We start from the raw sequence: 17,880 nt of genomic DNA on the forward strand, positions 1-17,880 counted from the left end.
AATGCCCCTCAGACACCCCTCAATGCCCCACGGACCCTCCCCAATGGCTCACAATCCCCCCCCCCCCCCCGATACCCCACAGACCTTCCCTAATGCCCCACGGAACCCCCTCAATGCCCCACAGACACCCCCCGCCGATGCCCCACGGACCCTCCCCGACACCCCACGGACCCCCCCCGTCCCCTCCCCGCCGCCCGCCCCTCCCCGCTCCGCACGGAGCCCTCCGCCGGGGGCGGCCCCGTCCCCGCCCCGTCCCGTCCCGCCGGTGGCGGTGACTCACGGCGGGCGGGGGCTGCCGGCGCGGCGCGGCGCGGCGGCGCTGGGGGCCGGACACCGCGGGCACCTCCGAGCCATGGCCCCGCCGCTCCTCCGGCTCCTGCTGCCGCTGCTGCTGGTCCACGGTGAGCGTGGGGCGAGCGGCCGTGGGTGTCCCCGTCTGCCCCCCCCCTCCCCCGACGGGACGGGCGTGAAGTTTTTGGGAGCGCGGGGCAAAAGCCCGGCTCCCCCGGGGGGGGTGGGTGGGGTGGGGTGTCTTCTGCCGTGGGGCAGGGTTGGAGGTACGTCCTCCATCCCTCCCGCAGGGATGCTTTTCCCTGCGAGAACGACGGTGAGGGGACGCACAAGGCGGGAGCTGGCCGTGGGGTGGCTTTTTTGGGGGGAAGGGGGTCACAGCTCGGCAAGGTTTCGGCTGCTTTGTCGTCCTCTGGGAGGGGGGGGGGGGGAGTCGCCGGGGGATTTAGGCGGGCATCGATGCCCCAAGCTCACGCGAGGGCGAAGGGTGGCGGAAAGGAGCTCAGAGGACGCGGCCAGAGGGACGCCGTCGATGACCTCCTGCCCCACCGCCGCCCCACGCAGATGGGGGGTCCCACACCTCGGCCAGGAGGCTCCTGCGAGCCAGGGGAAATTTGTCACCGCCAGCCTGCGGCGTGCTGGTGTGGGGGGGCCCCAGTGACTCAGCCGGCCGAGGGGGTGGTGAGGAGGCTCCTGGCTCCTGCTTGGGCGCCGTGGGAGAGGATCACCGGGCACCTCGCCGCCAGCTCCACTGGCCTCGTCTGACCCTGGGGGGAACGGGCACGACTGCAGCACACACTGCCGGTCCGGGGCTCCGGGGAAGGCGAAAGGTTTATCACAGAAATGTCTTCCTTCTGACATGAAAAAAAAAAAAAAAAAAAAAAGAGGATGGGAGGAGGGCTGAGGCAGCCCAGACGCGAGCTGTTCTCCAAAACACAACCCCAGGCGCCAAGTCACAAACTGTGGCAACAAGATGGTGGTGGTGGGGGAGCTGAAAAACCTCCATCTTTATCTGTCCACCAGGGTCTCAGTAGGGTTTTCCAGCCTTGAAGGGACCGCTTGCACATGGGTGATGCTGAGCACCCTGTGGGTGCTGGGGCTGGAGGAGCTGGAGCATCCCTGGAGCCCACCAGGGCGTTGTGTTCCCAGCGGATATTTCAGGACTTGGTATTTTGGCTCTTCCCCGCACCTTCATGTTGGCCACTTCCATTATCCCCTGACTTGGTTGTTTCTGGGCATCTCCTCTCAAAGTTCTTTGACCTTTCCTAGGTGCCACTGCCAGGCTGGAGGAGAAGCTCGCTCATGTCGAGAAGTATGAGATGGTCACGCCACGCAAGATGCCGGTGCCTCGGGGGAAGAGGGACCTCTCTGCGCTACCGGTGAGTAGTGTCACCTCGCAAATACTGGCTTGGCACAGCTGCCCTTGCTGCCTTGCAGGGGGTACAGGGAGGGTGCTGCAAGTCAGCAGAGACCCTTGGCCTACCACTAGGCTTGGAGGTGGATCCCCTTGGCCCCGTGCCAGTAGAATGATCTGGTGCACATTTTCTTGCATTGCTTCCATCCCAGAGGATGGAGATCTTGAAGTAGTTGATCAAACCAGCTTTTCCTGGACTGTTTGGGCCAAAATAGGAACTGCCAGATAGCAGGGTGGACTCCGGGGGGAGGTGGGGGGCGACTGCTTTCTCCAGTGTTTCCTTCGGAAACATTACCCAGCAGTGCCACCTCTTGCAGCCTTGCAGTGATCTTGTGACATCTGGTCTTTGCTTAAGGAGGGATTTGCAAAGCCTCATTGAGCTGTAAGCACTTTTCTTGCTGTGTTTGCTGAAGTTGGGGTTGGGGTTTTTTTTCATCCTTTGGGATAGGGAAATAAGAATCAGAAAGTTACAAGAACCCACATGAAAGAAAACCAGTGTTATTTTTCTTGGGAAACCTTGTAATTTGGGGGAAGGAATGGGGTTTGACTCAGGAGTTTTGAGCACTTGGGGCTGACATCCACAGGATGATGGCCTTGACCTCAAAGATGTTTTCCTCATTGCCTTAAAGTGAAATTCAGCTAAATACAAGGATCATTTTCTAGGACCAAAAAGCACCGACTTTAGCACCTGATGAGATGGAGGGTCTGGGGACATTTATTTCCTAGTAAACTCTTCGTACAGCATGTTCATCTGTGATTCAAACCCTTTCTGATAAACTAGCTTCAAAAACACTCCCCAAAAGCATCTGTTTTCTCTGCTCTAGAAACCTAAACTTGTCCACGAGATAAACATTCCCCAGGCTATTTAGAGACACCATCTGTGCCGGGCGCGTTGGGCAGCTCTGCACTGTTCTCCCCCCGGAAAGGGGACCTCACCCATCTCGGGGTCCCTCTGCTTTCCACAGCACAGGAGAAGACATCTGCCTTGAGCTATGTACTTTGGGACAGCCACGGGTGGTGTCTGCCAGGTGGCACCTGGATATAGTCTTGGATTGGGCAGTCCTTGGACCTCCTGAACCTGCTGTGTTGAGGGTAGGAGGTCTCCTGCCTTTCAATCCATTTTCTTTCTCTCCCACAAAAGTTGGGTTTGCTCTCCCACTAACCTTGGTGGGGAAGAGGTTCTCAGCAAGGCTTGACCACCACCAAGCCCCTCTTTGAAGTGGAGACAGGTAGCTGGACAGGCAGTTTCTCTTCCAGCTCCTCCTCTGGCTTTGCATTATCAGTCTCTGGCTGGGATGGGCATGGGCCAAGAGCTGGTTCCTGGGTCAGGGCAGTTGGGATACATGAGGTTGGTCCAGCAGAGCATCTGCCAGCTGAGGTTTGAAGCAGACCACTCTGGATTTGCTTAAATCAAAATGTTTAGCCCTGCAGATGGGGTGGAGACCTGGGTCCTGCAGCGTAGGATCTCCTGGGATGCCAGCCTTCCCACAGGCCGTGGTCTTCTCCTCCCACCCACCATTAGGAGGGGTATGACAGGATATGTGGCAAACCTGGCTTCTTCATGGAAAGGGGCCTGAAAAAAGAGCAAGAAGGGCCTTCAGAAAGATTTATAGTCACGTGCTCTTGATTGCAGAAGTGACGTCTCTCTCGTCCCCATGCTCCAGCGTTTCAAAGAGCTGTATTGAAACAGGAGGGTGGTTTCCAGCCAGTGTAAGAGCCAGCGTTGGAAGCTGCTGGCTTCTCCCCCAGTGCACCTGTGCTCACACATCCCTGCTGATCTCCGCCACCACATCCCCAGTTGATGCAACGAGGCAAGTCCTTTGCCTGGCTGGAGACAGCCAAGCTCCTGCTAGCCCAGCCTGCGGGAAACAGCAGGATGTTGCGGGGTGAGCAATGGGGCCGATGGAGCAGAAGAAAGGGACAGCGGTGGCCCAGAGACCCACCTCCTCTTCCTCCTCCCTTGTGCTGCAGCTCCTCTGATGCATGGTGTGGTGCAAGGAACCCCATCCCTACCCTCCTAGCGAGACCCATCACATCTTCCCACCCGGGGAAAAAATACCCTGTGCTGGGGTGGGACGACGGCATCACATCCCGATCCTCTGCAAACTTTCCAGGTCTCTTAATAAGACCAGCTGGAAGAAATCCCCCCATTCTGTGCACTGTGGCCAGGGCTCTGCTTTGCTTGCTCAGCATGGTCACAGGGTCAGCAGGGCTGAGCTGCCTGTGCTTTCAAAGCCTTCCCATCTGGAGCCCTGGCAAAGCCCATGTGAATAAGGAAGGGGGTGATTCACAGAAGCTTCAGCAGGATTTTTTTTTTTTTTTTTTTTTTTTTTTAACTTGCCCTGCGGTTATCTCCGAGAGACGGTCCCTGACCCACCTCCCCCTTCCAAGTGCTTTCCTGCCATTTCTTAAGACCTCTTCTGGCTCTGGCGCTGCCAACAATAACACAGCATCTCTTTGTCGGCGGACACGGGTCGGGATGGCCACGTCAGGCAGCAGACGCTGTTCACCGGAGAAGAATTTTCCGGGGACCCGTGAGTGCGCCCGCATGTTGGCGGTGTGCCCAGCTGCCCGCCGGGCTTGTTGCAACCTGCTCGGCGCGCAGGGAGGATGTTTCATGGCTGGCAGCCCGTCGCTTCAGATGGGAAATGCAAACCGGGTGGAATCAAGGGCGACCGAGTGAAGGGCAAACCCTGTTACCTGGCCCCACTGGCTCTGAGTCAGCGGGACTTTCGGCTCCTGACAGGTTGCAGATCATCCCCTGGGAGCGCTGACAGCAAGTGCGGTCATCCTCCCTGGGGAGAGGCCGCACACCTCATCCAGGAGGAATGCTGGCCCTGCAGGAGGTGCTTTGCTTTGCCTTTTGCTCAGCTCGCCACCCCGGGATCCCGTTAGAGTGAGGATGTGCCCTCAGGAGAGACCTCTGTGCTGCAGTGGTGACTGAGGAGGTTCCTGGTGCCAAGGGTGCAGCCTGATACAGGGAACCATGCAACGGATCATCGTCTCTCTCGATGGCCCCGGTGGGACGGGACCTCTGGAGGTCTGTGGCCCAATCTCTGCAGATGGAGATCACAAGCCATCCCAGAGGGAAACAGTTCTTCTGGAGGGACATCTCCATCCTGGGAGTTCAGGGCTCATCTAGGCTGAGCCGCAGCCACCCTGACCCAGCCATAGTGACTGGAGGTCGGACTTGAGATGCCTGGAGGACCCTTCTACCAGCACTAGGGTGATGCTCAGGGGATCTAGCACACGGTGATACTAAAATCTGTTGTCAGTAGCAGATGAGAAGCAAGAGAAGGTTATTCTCTAACCGTGATGTTTTGTGTTAGATCAGTCAGAGATAAGGAAGTCTCTGCTGATGAGAGCTGTTGGGCACCAGGATCTTTGTGGTTACCCTGTGAGTAAGTGGTGACCTCAGTCCCCAGAAAAGGAGCTTTGTGATTGATGAGTAGGAAACCTCAGTTTCTGGCATGGCCATCTGCAGCCATGTGTCAGACACAGGAAACCAGACTTTGCTGACTCTGTCTCATTGCTGGTGACCTGTTCTTTATCTCAGGATGCACTGGGGATTTGTGCTGTTGCCCACGTGCTTTCTTTCTTCTCTTCTGATTTCCCGTGCCTTTGCTGGATGCCTCTAGGGTGAGCAGCCAGGCTCCCTGCCCTGCAGCTGCCTTCCAGCGGGGTGCATGCGTACCCCATCCCCTTTCTGGGCAGGTCCTCCGTTCTGTAGCTCTGGCTTCTGGTGACGGTGGGTCTGTGATGTTGTCTTATCTTTCTTGCAGAGCGCCTACCCGGACCGTGTCCTCTACAGCATCCGTGCTGAAGGCAGGGACTACCTCCTGTGGCTGGAGAAGAACAAGTGAGTGCGGGTGGGATGGCTGGGGAGAGGCTCAATTCCCACCCTTGCCATGAACATAGCTTCTCCAAGGTCTGTTGTCACCACACCAGCGATCTAAGCCCTCAGGCCAGACCCTCAACCGCAAAATATGGCTTCTTTTTCCCTCCTTGCCAAACCCACCAGGGGAGGTCATGGGCCCACCATACCCAACCTGACCAACCTCATCCCCAAAGATTTCCACCCTCTCCCCAAAACCGGGGTCACGGCTGACGTCCCTTCCCCATCCTGCAGGGAGCTGCTGGGGCAGCACTACACTGAGACCCACTACTCAGCCGATGGCATGGAGGTCACGGAGAAGACAGATGTTCAGGTATGGAGCTGGCTCCGGGGAGAGCAGTTTTCCCACTCTTGCTGGGGGGTCCTGCTGTGCCAGCATCTGGTGCAGACCCCCCTTTACACCTCTCCTCTCTCTCGGCGGCAGGATCACTGCTTTTATCAGGGCCACGTGCAAGGATACGCCGACTCGGCAGCGAGCATCAGCGCCTGTGGTGGCCTCAGGTAGGACCTCTCACTCCCCCCGGGGCACCGCGGCTGGCGGGAGGACAGCGCTGAGCCTGGCTCGGGGCACACCACGGAGCTCAGTTTTCGCTCTAGGAAGAGAAGACATGCCTTTTCCTGCTGGCAGTGGGAGTTCTGACCTCCCTGGCTCAGTGCCTAGCAGGAAAGGCAGCGAAACTTGGCAGTTTTGGGGGGGTTGACTCATGGCATGGGATGAGACTGGAGACCTGAGCACAGTGGGAGGCCCAGGCAGGAGTGCCCTCCCTGGGGAAGCAAGGCACGGCTTGTCCCAGATCTGTCCTCCCTTTCCAGGGCAGACTGCACCAAACTCATCCTGAGTGCTGCAGCCAGTGGCACCAAGGTGTGCTCATGGCCATGCACCGGCTTGCAGGCAGGTGGCATCTCCTCTGGGCCACGCCAAGCTCCGAGAGCTCATGGCCGAGTGCCTTTCTGAAAGAAAAGGAAAGTACACGGTGCATCAGGCCGGCTGTGTCTCCCTCTACCCACCTGCTGCTGGCCACGCTGTTTCTTGTTCCTCAAAAGCTGCCGTGGGTTTACCTTAATTTAATAACAGAAAGCGTCCTTGGAGAGTAACCCAAGCCACCAGGTCCATGCACTGCCCTAGGGCTGCTTGGGGCTTTGCGTTGAGTGTGGTTTCATGCATGTGGCCAGAAGGACCTGACTGTCATGTCCCGCTCGTGGTCTGTAGCTCATCCAAGCTGCCTGTGGGAACCATGAAGGGGTATCACAGTATCACAGTATCACAGTATGCTAGGGATTGGAAGGGACCTCAATAGATCATCTAGTCCAATCCCCCTGTCGGAGCAGGAACACCTAGATGAGGTTGCACAGGAAGGCGTCCAGGCGAGTTTTGAATGTCTCCAGAGAAGGAGACTCCACAACCTCCCTGGGCAGCCTGTTCCAGTGCTCTGTCACCCTCACTGAGAAGAAGTTTCTTCTCAAATTTAAGTGGAACCTCTTGTGTTCCAGCTTGAATCCATTACCCCTTGTCCTATCACTGGTCGCTACTGAGAAGAGCCTGGCTCCATCCTCATGACATTCCCCCTTTATATATTTATAAACGCTAATAAGATCACCCCTCAGTCTCCTCTTCTCCAAACTAAAGAGACCCAGCTCCCTCAGTCTTTCCTCATAAGGGAGATGCTCCACTCCCTTAATCATCTTAGTTGCCCTACGCTGGACTCTCTCCAGCAGGGTAGGCTGGTTTCCTAGCTGGGATTTGACAGGCACTTACAGGGTGCGTGTACAGTCTGTCCGTATCCTGCTGGATATCTCCCCAGCCTGATGCTCACCCTTTTCTCTCTTGGCAGTGGGTTTTTCCAGGTGAACGAGACCACCTTCCTGCTGGAGCCACTGGAGGAGGATGCAGCCGGGCAGCATGCAGTGTACAGAGCAGCTCACCTGCGGGGAAAGCGCAGCACGTGCCGAGAGTCCGGTTCCACCCTGGAATATGACCGTGAACCAAAACTTCCTGCAGCCATGAAGCTCTACCGCTGGGTTAAGGATTGCATAGATTCTCTTGCTGTCACCAAGTTTGCAAAAGTCTAGGCCCTGTGAAGTCCAGGAGAGAAGTGGAGCTGTACCACATATCTTGGAGATGCTCCTCTCCCATGCATTGTTGGTTGGGTACCCAAAGACAGGTTGCTCTCAGTGTCCTAGCTCCTGGTGGGAACAAGTCCTCAGGTCCTGTACCATTAGCAGGAGCATCATCCTACCCCATGAGCTCCATGATCGTAGAGTCATAGAATCACAGAATGGTTTGGGTTGGAAAGGATCTTAAAGATGATCTAGTTCCAACCCCCCTCCCATGGGCAAGGACACCTCCCACCAGACCAGGTTGCTCCAAGCCCCATCCAGCCTGGCCTTGAACACTTCTAGGGATGGGGCCTCCACAGCTTCTCTGGGAAACCTGGGCCAGTGCTTCACCACCTTCATAGTGAAAAATTCCTTCCTAATATCTATTCTAAATGTACCCTCTCCCAGTTTGAAGCCATTACCCCTCGTCCTACCACTACATGCCCTTAGAAAAAGTCCCTCTGCAGCTTTCTTGTAGGTGATGACCACAGAGCCTCTCTCACGCTTTATCCCAGTAGCAGGCTTGAGTTTTTCCTTGTCTGTTGGAAGATGTCTGAAAAACTCAGCAAAGTAACATCAGAAAGCAGAGCTAGAAGACCTACTAACTTTGAATAATATTGGAAGCTGCCCCAGGAACCAACATATCCCACAGCAGGGTCAACTGCAGGGCTTGGCAAGCTGCAGAGCTGAGCCCTTCTTTGTGCTCACTTTCCTCTTCTCTTCCAGAAGTCAGCTCCGTTACACAAAGGTCCTCGATATGTGGAGCTGGTCCTGGTCGTGGACAACGAGGAGGTAAGCGCCGGGGCAGGGAGCCAGTGCCTGCGTTTTTGCTGTCAGGGAGGAGGTAGAAGCCAGCCTGGAAATCTCTCTGTGTCCTTCCCATAGTTCAGGAAACACAAGGACTTGCGCACAGTGCAGAACCGCATGAAGGAAATCGTGAACCATGTTGACAAGGTGAGCCCAGGGGTCTGGATCTGCACTCCCCGCTCCCACACGTGCCCCGCAGTGCCAGCACGGCCATGGACATGGCGGAGGAGAGATTGGCATGGGTAGGGTGATGAGCTGGAGCTGATCTCAAGCCTGTAGGTAGGCTGCTGCAGGGTGACCAACTCCCTTGGCCAACGGGATGTGCAAAGTGGACACGACAAGCAGCTCAGCCCTGGGTCCTCAAGAACCATGGGACGGCTGCCTCCCAGCTCACTCATACGGGAAAGGGGGAGAAAATTCTTGTAAGCCCTGAGAGCACGTCCCATGGCCACTCTCAAGCTGGAGCGGGTACTAACCAGGGGAGGGTGATGGATGCAGTGCACCAAGGCTGGGGGGTGGGGGGGGAGGTAGGGGTGTTTGCCTTGCTTCAGCCTCACTCTTTGGTTGGCAGCATGGGAGCAGCATCCCAACCTTCACCGGCCAAGAGGGAGCCCAGAGGTCTTGGGGTAAACCCTGTCTCCATGGTCACCCCAGCTTGTGTTATTTATTGAGGGGGTGACAGAGCTGATGTTGCCCAGTGAGGTGGGGTCCTGGGCTTGGTTGCAGTTCCCCAGGGGAGGTGGGACCTTCCTTTTGCCTGTGCATCTCAAATCCAAGCACTCCCTCTGGGCTGTCTCCCACCCCAGCTTTATCAGCCTCTTCGCCTGCGAGTGGCCTTGATTGGCTTGGAGGTGTGGAGCCACAAGGACAAAATCGTGGTCAGTCCCAACCCAGAGGTGACGCTGGACAACTTCCTCCACTGGCGAGAGGTGGAGCTGCTGCGGAGGAAGCCTCACGACAATGCCCAGCTGATCACGTAAGGATGGGGGGGGGGCACCACCTTGCCATCCTTGCAACCCTGCTGCTACCCAGGCCACATGGCCATGGTGGCACCTCAATCCCACAGGGGCATAGACTTCCATGGCACGACTGTAGGCCTCGCCAAGAAGCTTGTGATGTGCACCAGGGACTCAGGCGGAGTCAGCCAGGTGGGTCCCACTGCCCGGGCACGTGCTGGGAGGGCAGCAGCAGTCCCACAGTCTGCACTCCCTTCATTGCATTTTCCAGAGCGGGTCTCTCCTCCACTGGTCTCCAGCTTCTCCTCTGCAGCCTTAGGGCTGGATCTAGTCCCTGACATCTCCAACCCTTGAGTGACTGACCACCAGAGAGGTGTTGGGAGCCTCAGGGGACGGGTAGCTGTAGAAACCCAGCTGGGTGCCTGCAGGGTGCTCTGGTACACCTGAGCCCTCCGAGAGCAGCTATGTGGACACAAGGCTTCTCCTACCACCTCTCAGGTGGCTGAGACTTGGTTTGCAATTGCTCCTTGGCCATCCTGGCTGTGCTCCTCATCCTTCCCCAGGGAGGGCATCCTCTGCTGGAGCAGGAGCCATGGGAGGCCATGGCACCTGCAGCTATCCAGAACCACCACAAAGCATTGTTTCAGGGCAGCTGCTCTAATCTAAGCATGCTTACACCCCTGAGAGCCCAGTCCAGAGGTCCTCAGGGGCCATGGGACCAAGTCCAGCTTTTGTCTTCCTTTACCTCAGCATGGCAGCATTAAGGAATGAATGGAAGACAGCAGCAAGACCTGGCACTGAGCAGTTTAAGAGCCCCAGTGGGCCCCGTGGAGATGCGGTGGAGAGCATTTGAGCCACGCTGCACTTCTTGTCCCACAGGACCACAGCATAAATCCTATTGGCGCTGCGTCCACCATGGCTCACGAGATGGGGCACAACCTGGGGATGTCTCATGATGAAGACATTGCTGGCTGCCGCTGTCCTGTCCCCAAAGCTGATGGAGGATGTGTCATGGCAGCGAGTGTTGGGTGAGTGAAGGAGAAAGAGGAATATCCCTGGTCAGCAAATGTCTTGAGATATCCTCCTGCACTGTCGTGATGGGATGAAGCCTATGAGATGGTCAGGTCTGGGTAGATCTCTTGAAGCTTCACTTCAAAGGTCTGTTGGTGGCCCTCCAGCTTCTCCCTGGGCTGGTGGGTGTGAAGCCCCCAGGCTCTCATCTCTGCTCATGACTGCCTGTTTTTTTTGCCCCTTCAGCTTGGTTTATCCCAAGCTCTTCAGCCGCTGCAGTGAGCAGGACATGTGGCAGTTCCTCGGGGACCCCAGGACCAGCTGCCTGCTGAACGTCCCCAGGGCGGATGAGCTGTACGGGGGGCCGGTGTGCGGGAACCAGTTTGTGGAGCGGGGAGAGCAGTGCGACTGTGGCATGCCAGAGGTAGGGATGCTCTCTGAGAGCCCAGGAAGGAGGGTGGGTGGCAGGGACCTGAGACCTGTCATTCAGACTCACAAAAAGTTGTGCAAGCCTCTTCCCTGGTCATTGTGCTTTGCAAGACCCATCTTCCTTATGTTCCTGATGCTTCTGCTGAAAAATAACTTATGGAGGATTTGTTAACTTGGACGTCTGCCCCCCCTCCTTCACCTAACCGGAGTGGGAGCATGACTAGGAAAGTTGGACATCTCCCCAGGATATCCTCCAAAGAGCTGATCCAAGGAGGGAGACATCATGACATGTTGTTCTTTTGAGAGCTGTGCTCAGTGTTTCCTCATCCATAGCGGCCCATCACTGCATCTCAGGGCGGAGATTTGAGACAAACAGCTGGGCGATGTCTCTGGGATAAAGCCCTGGGTCACAGCCCTGCTCTGGGACCTGAGGGCATGCTCCTCTAATGCAGAGAGCACACAGATCCTCCTGTTTTCTCCTTCCTGGAGATGTGGAAGGGTGCCACCAATGAGCAGGGGCCCATGTCAGCACCCATCTTCTGGAAAAAAAAAAATAATCTCTTCTTGTCCTGTGATTTGGTGTTGGTAACGGGGGTAAAGAGGCAGCAGGAATGGTTCACACCCAGGATGATGCTGTGGTTTTGCCCCATGGTGGCTACACTGCCATTGGTACCTGGTGAGGTGGCAGCTGGCTCACCCCAAGAAAGGAAGGAAAGGGGCTTTCAGGGGGCTTTCGGGAGCGTTTCAGTCCCTACCTGTCTTGCAGGAGTGCTCTGACCGCTGCTGCAATGCCACCACTTGCCAGCTGAGAGAAGGAGCCGAGTGTGCCCAGGGAGACTGCTGCCAGGACTGCAAGGTACTGCCGCCGGCGGGGGCACCAGCTTGGCAGGGAAGGGAACTGGTGGGTGCACAGTCCTGCCCCGGGCTCCTCCAGCGCTTCCCAGTAAAGGCCAGGTGTGTCCATAGCCTGCTGGAGAGCCTGAAGGGCCTCTGTAGCAGCCTGCCCAGACCCAAACACACCCAGTGGTTTGGGTGGGAATCACGCTTTCCATTTGATGCTCCCACCACATGGACAGTCAGCATCTTGGGTGGGAAGTGATTGGGAAGGCATCCCGGAGCCCAGGTTCCCTGGTCTGTTAGGTTAGGTGCAGGATGAAAGGTGTTGAAGAACTAGGCAATATTGGGAAGAGGTCAACGTGGCCCATTTCTGGTCCAGGAAACCAAACTGCTCCATTCATCCAAGAGAAAGTTGAGTTACATGCCTTGGTTCCTGCACACAGGCACAAGAAATGCCTTGATGCAAAAGGACAGGGCTGGAAGAGGACCCTGGGACAAATCCAGACTAAAAGCAAAGCACAAGGTGTTGCCTGCAGGGAGAACCTGAACAATGGAAAGACCCAGTCCAAGGCCTGACAGGTCTCCACCTTGTGCAGTAGCTCAGTCAATAGAAAATGTCTCTGTGCCAAAGAGGCACAAGCTACCGTGTCTGGATCTGTAGGGTGCTGGGAGATGTTTTGAAGACCAGGGTGCTGCCTGCGTGGATTTGGGGTTGTGAGAGCATCGAGGCAGTGCCGACATCCCCTTTTCTGTGCAGGTGAAGGCTGCCGGTGTGCTGTGCCGGGCCGGCAAGAATGACTGCGACCTGCCTGAGCACTGCACCGGCTTCAGCCCCGAGTGCCCAGAGGATGTCTTCCAGGAGAATGGCATCCCCTGCCAGAACGGCAACGGCTACTGCTACAACGGGGCCTGCCCCTCACACGGCGAGCAGTGCCGTGCGCTCTGGGGTGCAGGTAGCTTTTCACCCACCCTCCTAGTGTCCCCACCACCACCACCCCTGTGCTGGGTGATGTGCCTGGAGCCCTGCTTCCTCGGGCTTGGCTGCGGTCCCCCTCCTGCTTCCCTAGCTAGGGTGCCATGGCTGCTGATCATGAAGTGTGGCCACTGGTGCCAGTGCTGCCGGCTTGCTGTGGGCTCGGGCTCCACGTGACCCTTTCTTTGTGTCTCACAGAGGCCCAGGTGGCTCCTGATGTCTGCTTTAAGCACAACAGCGAGCAACACCTTCACCTGCACTGCCTCACTGAGTACGGGAAGCGGCCCTGCAGCCCCAAGTAAGGAGCTGGGGTGGAAGGGTGGTGTGGTGGTGTCCCTGTCTGGTGACAGCACCGTGGGGCCGAGCAAAGCTCCCCAGCCCTGTGCTACCCCCAGCTGCTGGTGCTCATGGCTGCTTCTCCCGCAGGGATGTGAAGTGCGGCACGCTGCTGTGCCTGAGCGACAACACCACCCCTGTCCTCGGCGGTGGCTCCTACTCCCTCTTCTTTGGCCGCTTCAAGTGCAAGGCAGTCATCGCCAGCAATGACGCCAATGAGGTGGTGGCCAAGCTCAGGCTGGTGCCCACTGGTGCCAAGTGCGGCGAGGAGATGGTAAGCGCCGCCGTGCTGGGGTGGCAGAGGGCGGGGGGTGACCATGGGCTGCAGGGACTGGGGGCAGCCTCAGAGCCCCCCATACCTGCCCTCAGGTCTGCTACGCCGGGCGCTGCCAGAACCTCCTGGTCTACGGCAACAAGAACTGCTCGGCCAAGTGCAACAACCATGGGGTATGCTGCGGGATTGTCCTCTCCCTGAGCAGCCGCAAGACCCGGGCAGCCGTCCCGGCCACTACAGCATGTCCGCCGTCCTGACACTTTCCTCCCTCGTTGCAGGTGTGCAACCACAAGCGGGAGTGTCACTGTGAGCCGGGCTGGGCAGCGCCCTACTGCCAGCAGAAGATTTCAGGGATGGCGGCAGGTACGGCTCCCCCAGACCAAAGCGTGTGCCGGGGAGGTAGCCTGGGGACGGGGTGGGGGTGCTGTCGGTGCCCTGCTGCGGTGCTGCATCCCCACTTGGGTGTACCCGTTGCAGGGGTGCCCCCGTCGCGGGGGTGCCCATCCCGACGCTGAACGGGTCTCCGCAGGGAGCAGCAGCGTGGTCTTGGGGGCTGTGCTGGCCGTGCTGGCACTCTCCGGCATCCTGCTTGGCAGCGGCGTTGTGCTCCTCAGAAGCAGGGGGAAGAGGCACTTCCAGAAAGGGTAATTCCTCTCTCCTCTGCCCCACACGGCCGCACAGGCTGAGCTCGAGGGGTATCCAGAGCAGCCCCACATCATCCCTGTGCCCCACAGGAGGACCTCCGGCGGGTCTGCTGCCGGCCTGGCCAACCCACTCTTCCAGGAGGGCAGCCGGACGCGACATCCCCGCCGCCAGCTGTCCCGCGGTGACATCGGCCACCCCAACCTGCTCAGCAGCACAGTGGTGGCCCCGTGGGATGCCCAGCCCCTGGCATCCTGCCGCCCGGCCCCGCAGGTAAGGGAACCGAACGGAGCCCCAGCGCGGGGCAGCCATCGCAGCACAGGCGGCCTCTCACCCCGCTTTTTGCTGCCCCTGCAGCCGCCGGCACCAGCCCCCCAGGTGACATCTCCAGCCTCTTCAGGACGGTCCCTGCAGGTAACCATCCCTCCGAAAGCCACCCTTGCCTCCTGGTGGGGGTGGCGGGTGGCTTGTCCATCCATGGGGTGGCCCGGGTGGCTGATGATTTGGCGGGGGGGGATGACAACACCCTTCCTCTGCCCCCCTGTTACCCCCTGCATCCCTCCTTGGCACCCAGGTGGGGGACTCAGGTCTCTTTGTGTTCAAGACCAGGTTGGACGGGGCTTTGAGCAACCTGGGCTGGTGGGAAGTGTCCCTGCCCAGGGCAGGGGGGGTGGAACTAGATGATCTTTAAGGTCCCTTCCAACCTAAGGCATCCTATGATTCTCCTCTCCTCCCAGCAGGCAAAGCCAAAGCCGCCCAGCAAGCCCCTCCCAGCGCTGAAGAGCAAGACACCACCGTGCAGTGGCAAGGGGCTCCCAGGACCGGCCCTCCCTCACCCCCCTCCAACAACCCCCTCGGTCTTTCAGCAGGGTGTCCCACTGAAGGTGGCCCTGAAGCCACCCCCGGCCAGGAGGTGACCAAGGATGCTCTATCCACCACCACCATAGCTGAGGAGCTGCCTGCTCTGGCACTTGGGTGGCAGAGCTGGGGAGCCACCATCTGGCTTCCACCCTTACTTGAATAGCTTGCCAGACCCTCCCCCAGGAGGGCAACAGTGTTTACAGATATTTGAGTTGTGCCTTAACAGACTTCGTAGCCTCACAGCTGGCCCAGGGAGAGCCGTCAGCTGGGGCTTCATGAGGAGACCAGGAGCAGGGACTATGCCAGCTCTGGTTTTGAGGCCAGCCCCAAGTTGTGTCAGGCTCTCCTGCACGCTGGGAGCTGCTGCCTTCTCTCCTGACGTCCTGAATGTGTCCTGCTCCTCATGCCTTCCCTGCTGGGGCCACTGCAAGGAGCTCCTGGCATTGCTCACCAGGGCAGGAGTGCTGAACCACAGGGACCATGCCCCAGTGCCACCACCCCACCTGGGGACAGTCACACGGGGTGGAGAAGGAGTCTTGCCAGTGGCTTTGTCAGGTCCAAGCCAGGCTTGGCCTCCCTGCAGGCTTTTATCTCTGCAGTTACCACCTGAGTTACTGTTCTCCTGAAATGGAATTTCCTGGGAGCCTTTTTACTGCAGCCATTAACTTATGACCCTTGTGTGACCATTTTGAGCCATCTGTTGTGAACCCAGGCCTCTCCAGTTTTGATATAATTTGGGTTGAAGGCTTTTATACCAATAAAGACTGAAGGTAGCGGTCTCACAGGTTGTCTCTCAGCAGGATGGTGCCAGCACTGCAGGGAGCTGCCTGGGGCTCAGGGTGGATGTGGCACGGGTGGAGCCGGGGGTGGAAGAAGGGCTTGAGCTGAGCTCCCAAATCCTCTGCTAGAGCCATGGGGGCCCAAATGGCAGCCCACAGTCCCCAAGGACACCATGCGCATGCAGCAGCCATGCCTGCTCGGGAAATGCTCCTGCACTGGCCCCCTGCAAGCAACAGGGCAGCTCAGGTGGGTGCCTGAGGGCCAGATCCCACCACAAGCTTCGGAGGATGATAGCAGAAACAGAGCAGGACTGCAAGCGCTGCCCCTGCTGCTCAGCTCCACCATCACGTGGTTTTCTTCGAGCCCAGGCTGCTCATGAGGCTCCCGGGTGCAGTCACTGCAGCTGGGGACAAGCTGTTACAGCGGGGCAAGAGGCACAGGTGCCCCCCCTCCACCTGCGTACAGTGACACTGGCCCTGGGGCGCATAAAACCACCAAGAAAATGGTAACAAAATAATTTTATTCTGCTTTATCAAAAGAACTTAACACTGTGCATGTAAACTTGAACATATGTATTGTGTTTCCTTAAAGAAGGTGCAGATCCAGTGGCAGACCCCTTTTGTCACACAGGAGAGGAAAAAACAGTCCAGTCCCATGTTCCTGGTTGCATCCATGCTCCTGCTCAGCAGCTCCCAGCTTGGAGCTGCAAAGCCCAGACTGGGGCGTTAAAGCCATGGCGATTCCCTCCTCTTGCATGCCCGCTCAGGCTGCCGAAGCGGTGGTTGGGGAAGCAGAGAGGGATGGAGGAGGCTTTTGCAGAAGGCACCAAGCATCACGCACATGTTGCTGCAGGACTTCCAAGCCACAGGAGCATTCCCTGGCGCCCCTTGGACCACGTGGGTAGGAGGTGGCTGACACGTACCCAACCAGAGCAGGATGACATTTAGGCAGCGTGACAGCCACTAATGGCAAAGTCACGCACCCACCCGAGTACCGCAGGGAGGCCGAGCATGGCTCAGATCTAAAGGGAAGCAGCCCTTCCTGCAGTGGCCTGCAAGGCTTTCCCACTCCCTGCACAGGGATCTCTCTCTGATCACTGCAGGAGAGCTGTGAGCTGCCTGGTTATTACTTCTAGTGGTTTCCCTCATGCCTTTGCTCCTTGTCATCTCCAGGTGGGCAGAACCTACCCTGTCCAGCCAGCTGCATACCCAGGGTTTGATGCCAGCACTAGGTAGTGCCCAACCCCAATGAGTACCACAGGGAGACACGTCTATGTCTCCTCCAGCAGTGCTTCTGTTCCAAAAAGCCTGCCTTCATTCTCAAAATTCAACCAAAGCTGCAAGCCAGCAACACTGAGGAGGTGTGTGGGGGGGTGGGGGTCAAAGAGATGCAACTCCAAGGGCTCCTTCAAGTCCTTCCCACAGGAGAAATGGGACCTTGCAAGTCAAACAGTACTTCCAGGAGACATTTCAAACATCACAGCTATGAAATACCCTACCATACCTGCTGCCCCAGCAACCCTTCCCCTCCGGAGGGCACTGCAGGGTCTAATGGGGCCAACACTGTGCCTGCTTCCTCCTCTCCTGCCATCAATCACGGGTTTCAGCTCTGCCCTGCCTGCTGGCTAAGCTGCCTTCCAGCATGACACGCAGACATCCTTCCTGCTCCTTTGCCCACCCGTGTCCTTTGAAGGTTGCCCTTTGCTGCCAGGAGGGCACTGTTTGCCCAAGCCTTCCGCAGGTGAAGACGTAAGCCTCCCCCATGCAAAAAGCTCGGCTTTGTGCTCCCCGGGTTGGGATCTGCAAGGCACATAGCTGTGCCACAACCCCTGTGCACCAGCGAAAACGTGATACCTCTCCTCCTGGTGGCAGCAGTACCCTTCCTCTCATCCTCGAAGGACGAGGAAGCGCACCCACCCACGACCTCCCTGGAAGCCAGGATTGGTGCTCAGCACCTTCAGCTGGCCCCTCACTGGGGTAGGGTCCTGGTCCCTGGCTCTTGCCATGGCTGGGTTTGAAAAGAAGCTGGTATCCTGAATCACGGAATAGTTTTGTTGGAAGGGTCCTTTAAAGGTCATCTAGTCCAACCTCTAACAGAAGCAGAATGCCAACCGGGCCTGGGGAGTTTGCAGACAGATGGAGGAAAGACAGACCGCCTGAAACTGCTGCTAAGGACCACAGTCACGGATTACCCAAGTTGGGCAGCAGTGGCAGCAGGAGAAGCATGGTCAATCCATCCCTGCTCTGCCCTGGAGATGGAGGAGAGGCAGCCAGGGAA

The 17,880-nt window shown here is 57.9% G+C and overlaps 1 protein-coding gene across 1 annotated transcript; it reads left to right on the forward strand.

The window, feature by feature from the left end:
* Nucleotides 1-352: 352 nt before the first annotated feature.
* On the forward strand, nucleotides 353-14,879 carry ADAM8 (ADAM metallopeptidase domain 8; the record flags this gene model as incomplete). Its single annotated transcript, XM_082486055.1, has 21 exons — nucleotides 353-401; nucleotides 1,561-1,670; nucleotides 5,488-5,564; nucleotides 5,835-5,913; nucleotides 6,025-6,101; nucleotides 7,433-7,619; nucleotides 8,424-8,489; nucleotides 8,583-8,651; nucleotides 9,311-9,480; nucleotides 9,571-9,652; nucleotides 10,340-10,488; nucleotides 10,718-10,895; nucleotides 11,667-11,756; nucleotides 12,495-12,690; nucleotides 12,909-13,008; nucleotides 13,137-13,320; nucleotides 13,416-13,493; nucleotides 13,599-13,683; nucleotides 13,850-13,964; nucleotides 14,055-14,235; nucleotides 14,703-14,879. The coding sequence occupies 21 exons, from the start codon at nucleotides 353-355 to the stop codon at nucleotides 14,877-14,879; spliced, it is 2,499 nt and encodes an 832-aa protein (XP_082342181.1).
* Nucleotides 14,880-17,880: the final 3,001 nt, after the last annotated feature.

This window comes from Vanellus vanellus, assembly GCF_965231255.1.
Source record: "Vanellus vanellus genome assembly, chromosome: 7".
Taxonomy (NCBI): domain Eukaryota; kingdom Metazoa; phylum Chordata; class Aves; order Charadriiformes; family Charadriidae; genus Vanellus; species Vanellus vanellus.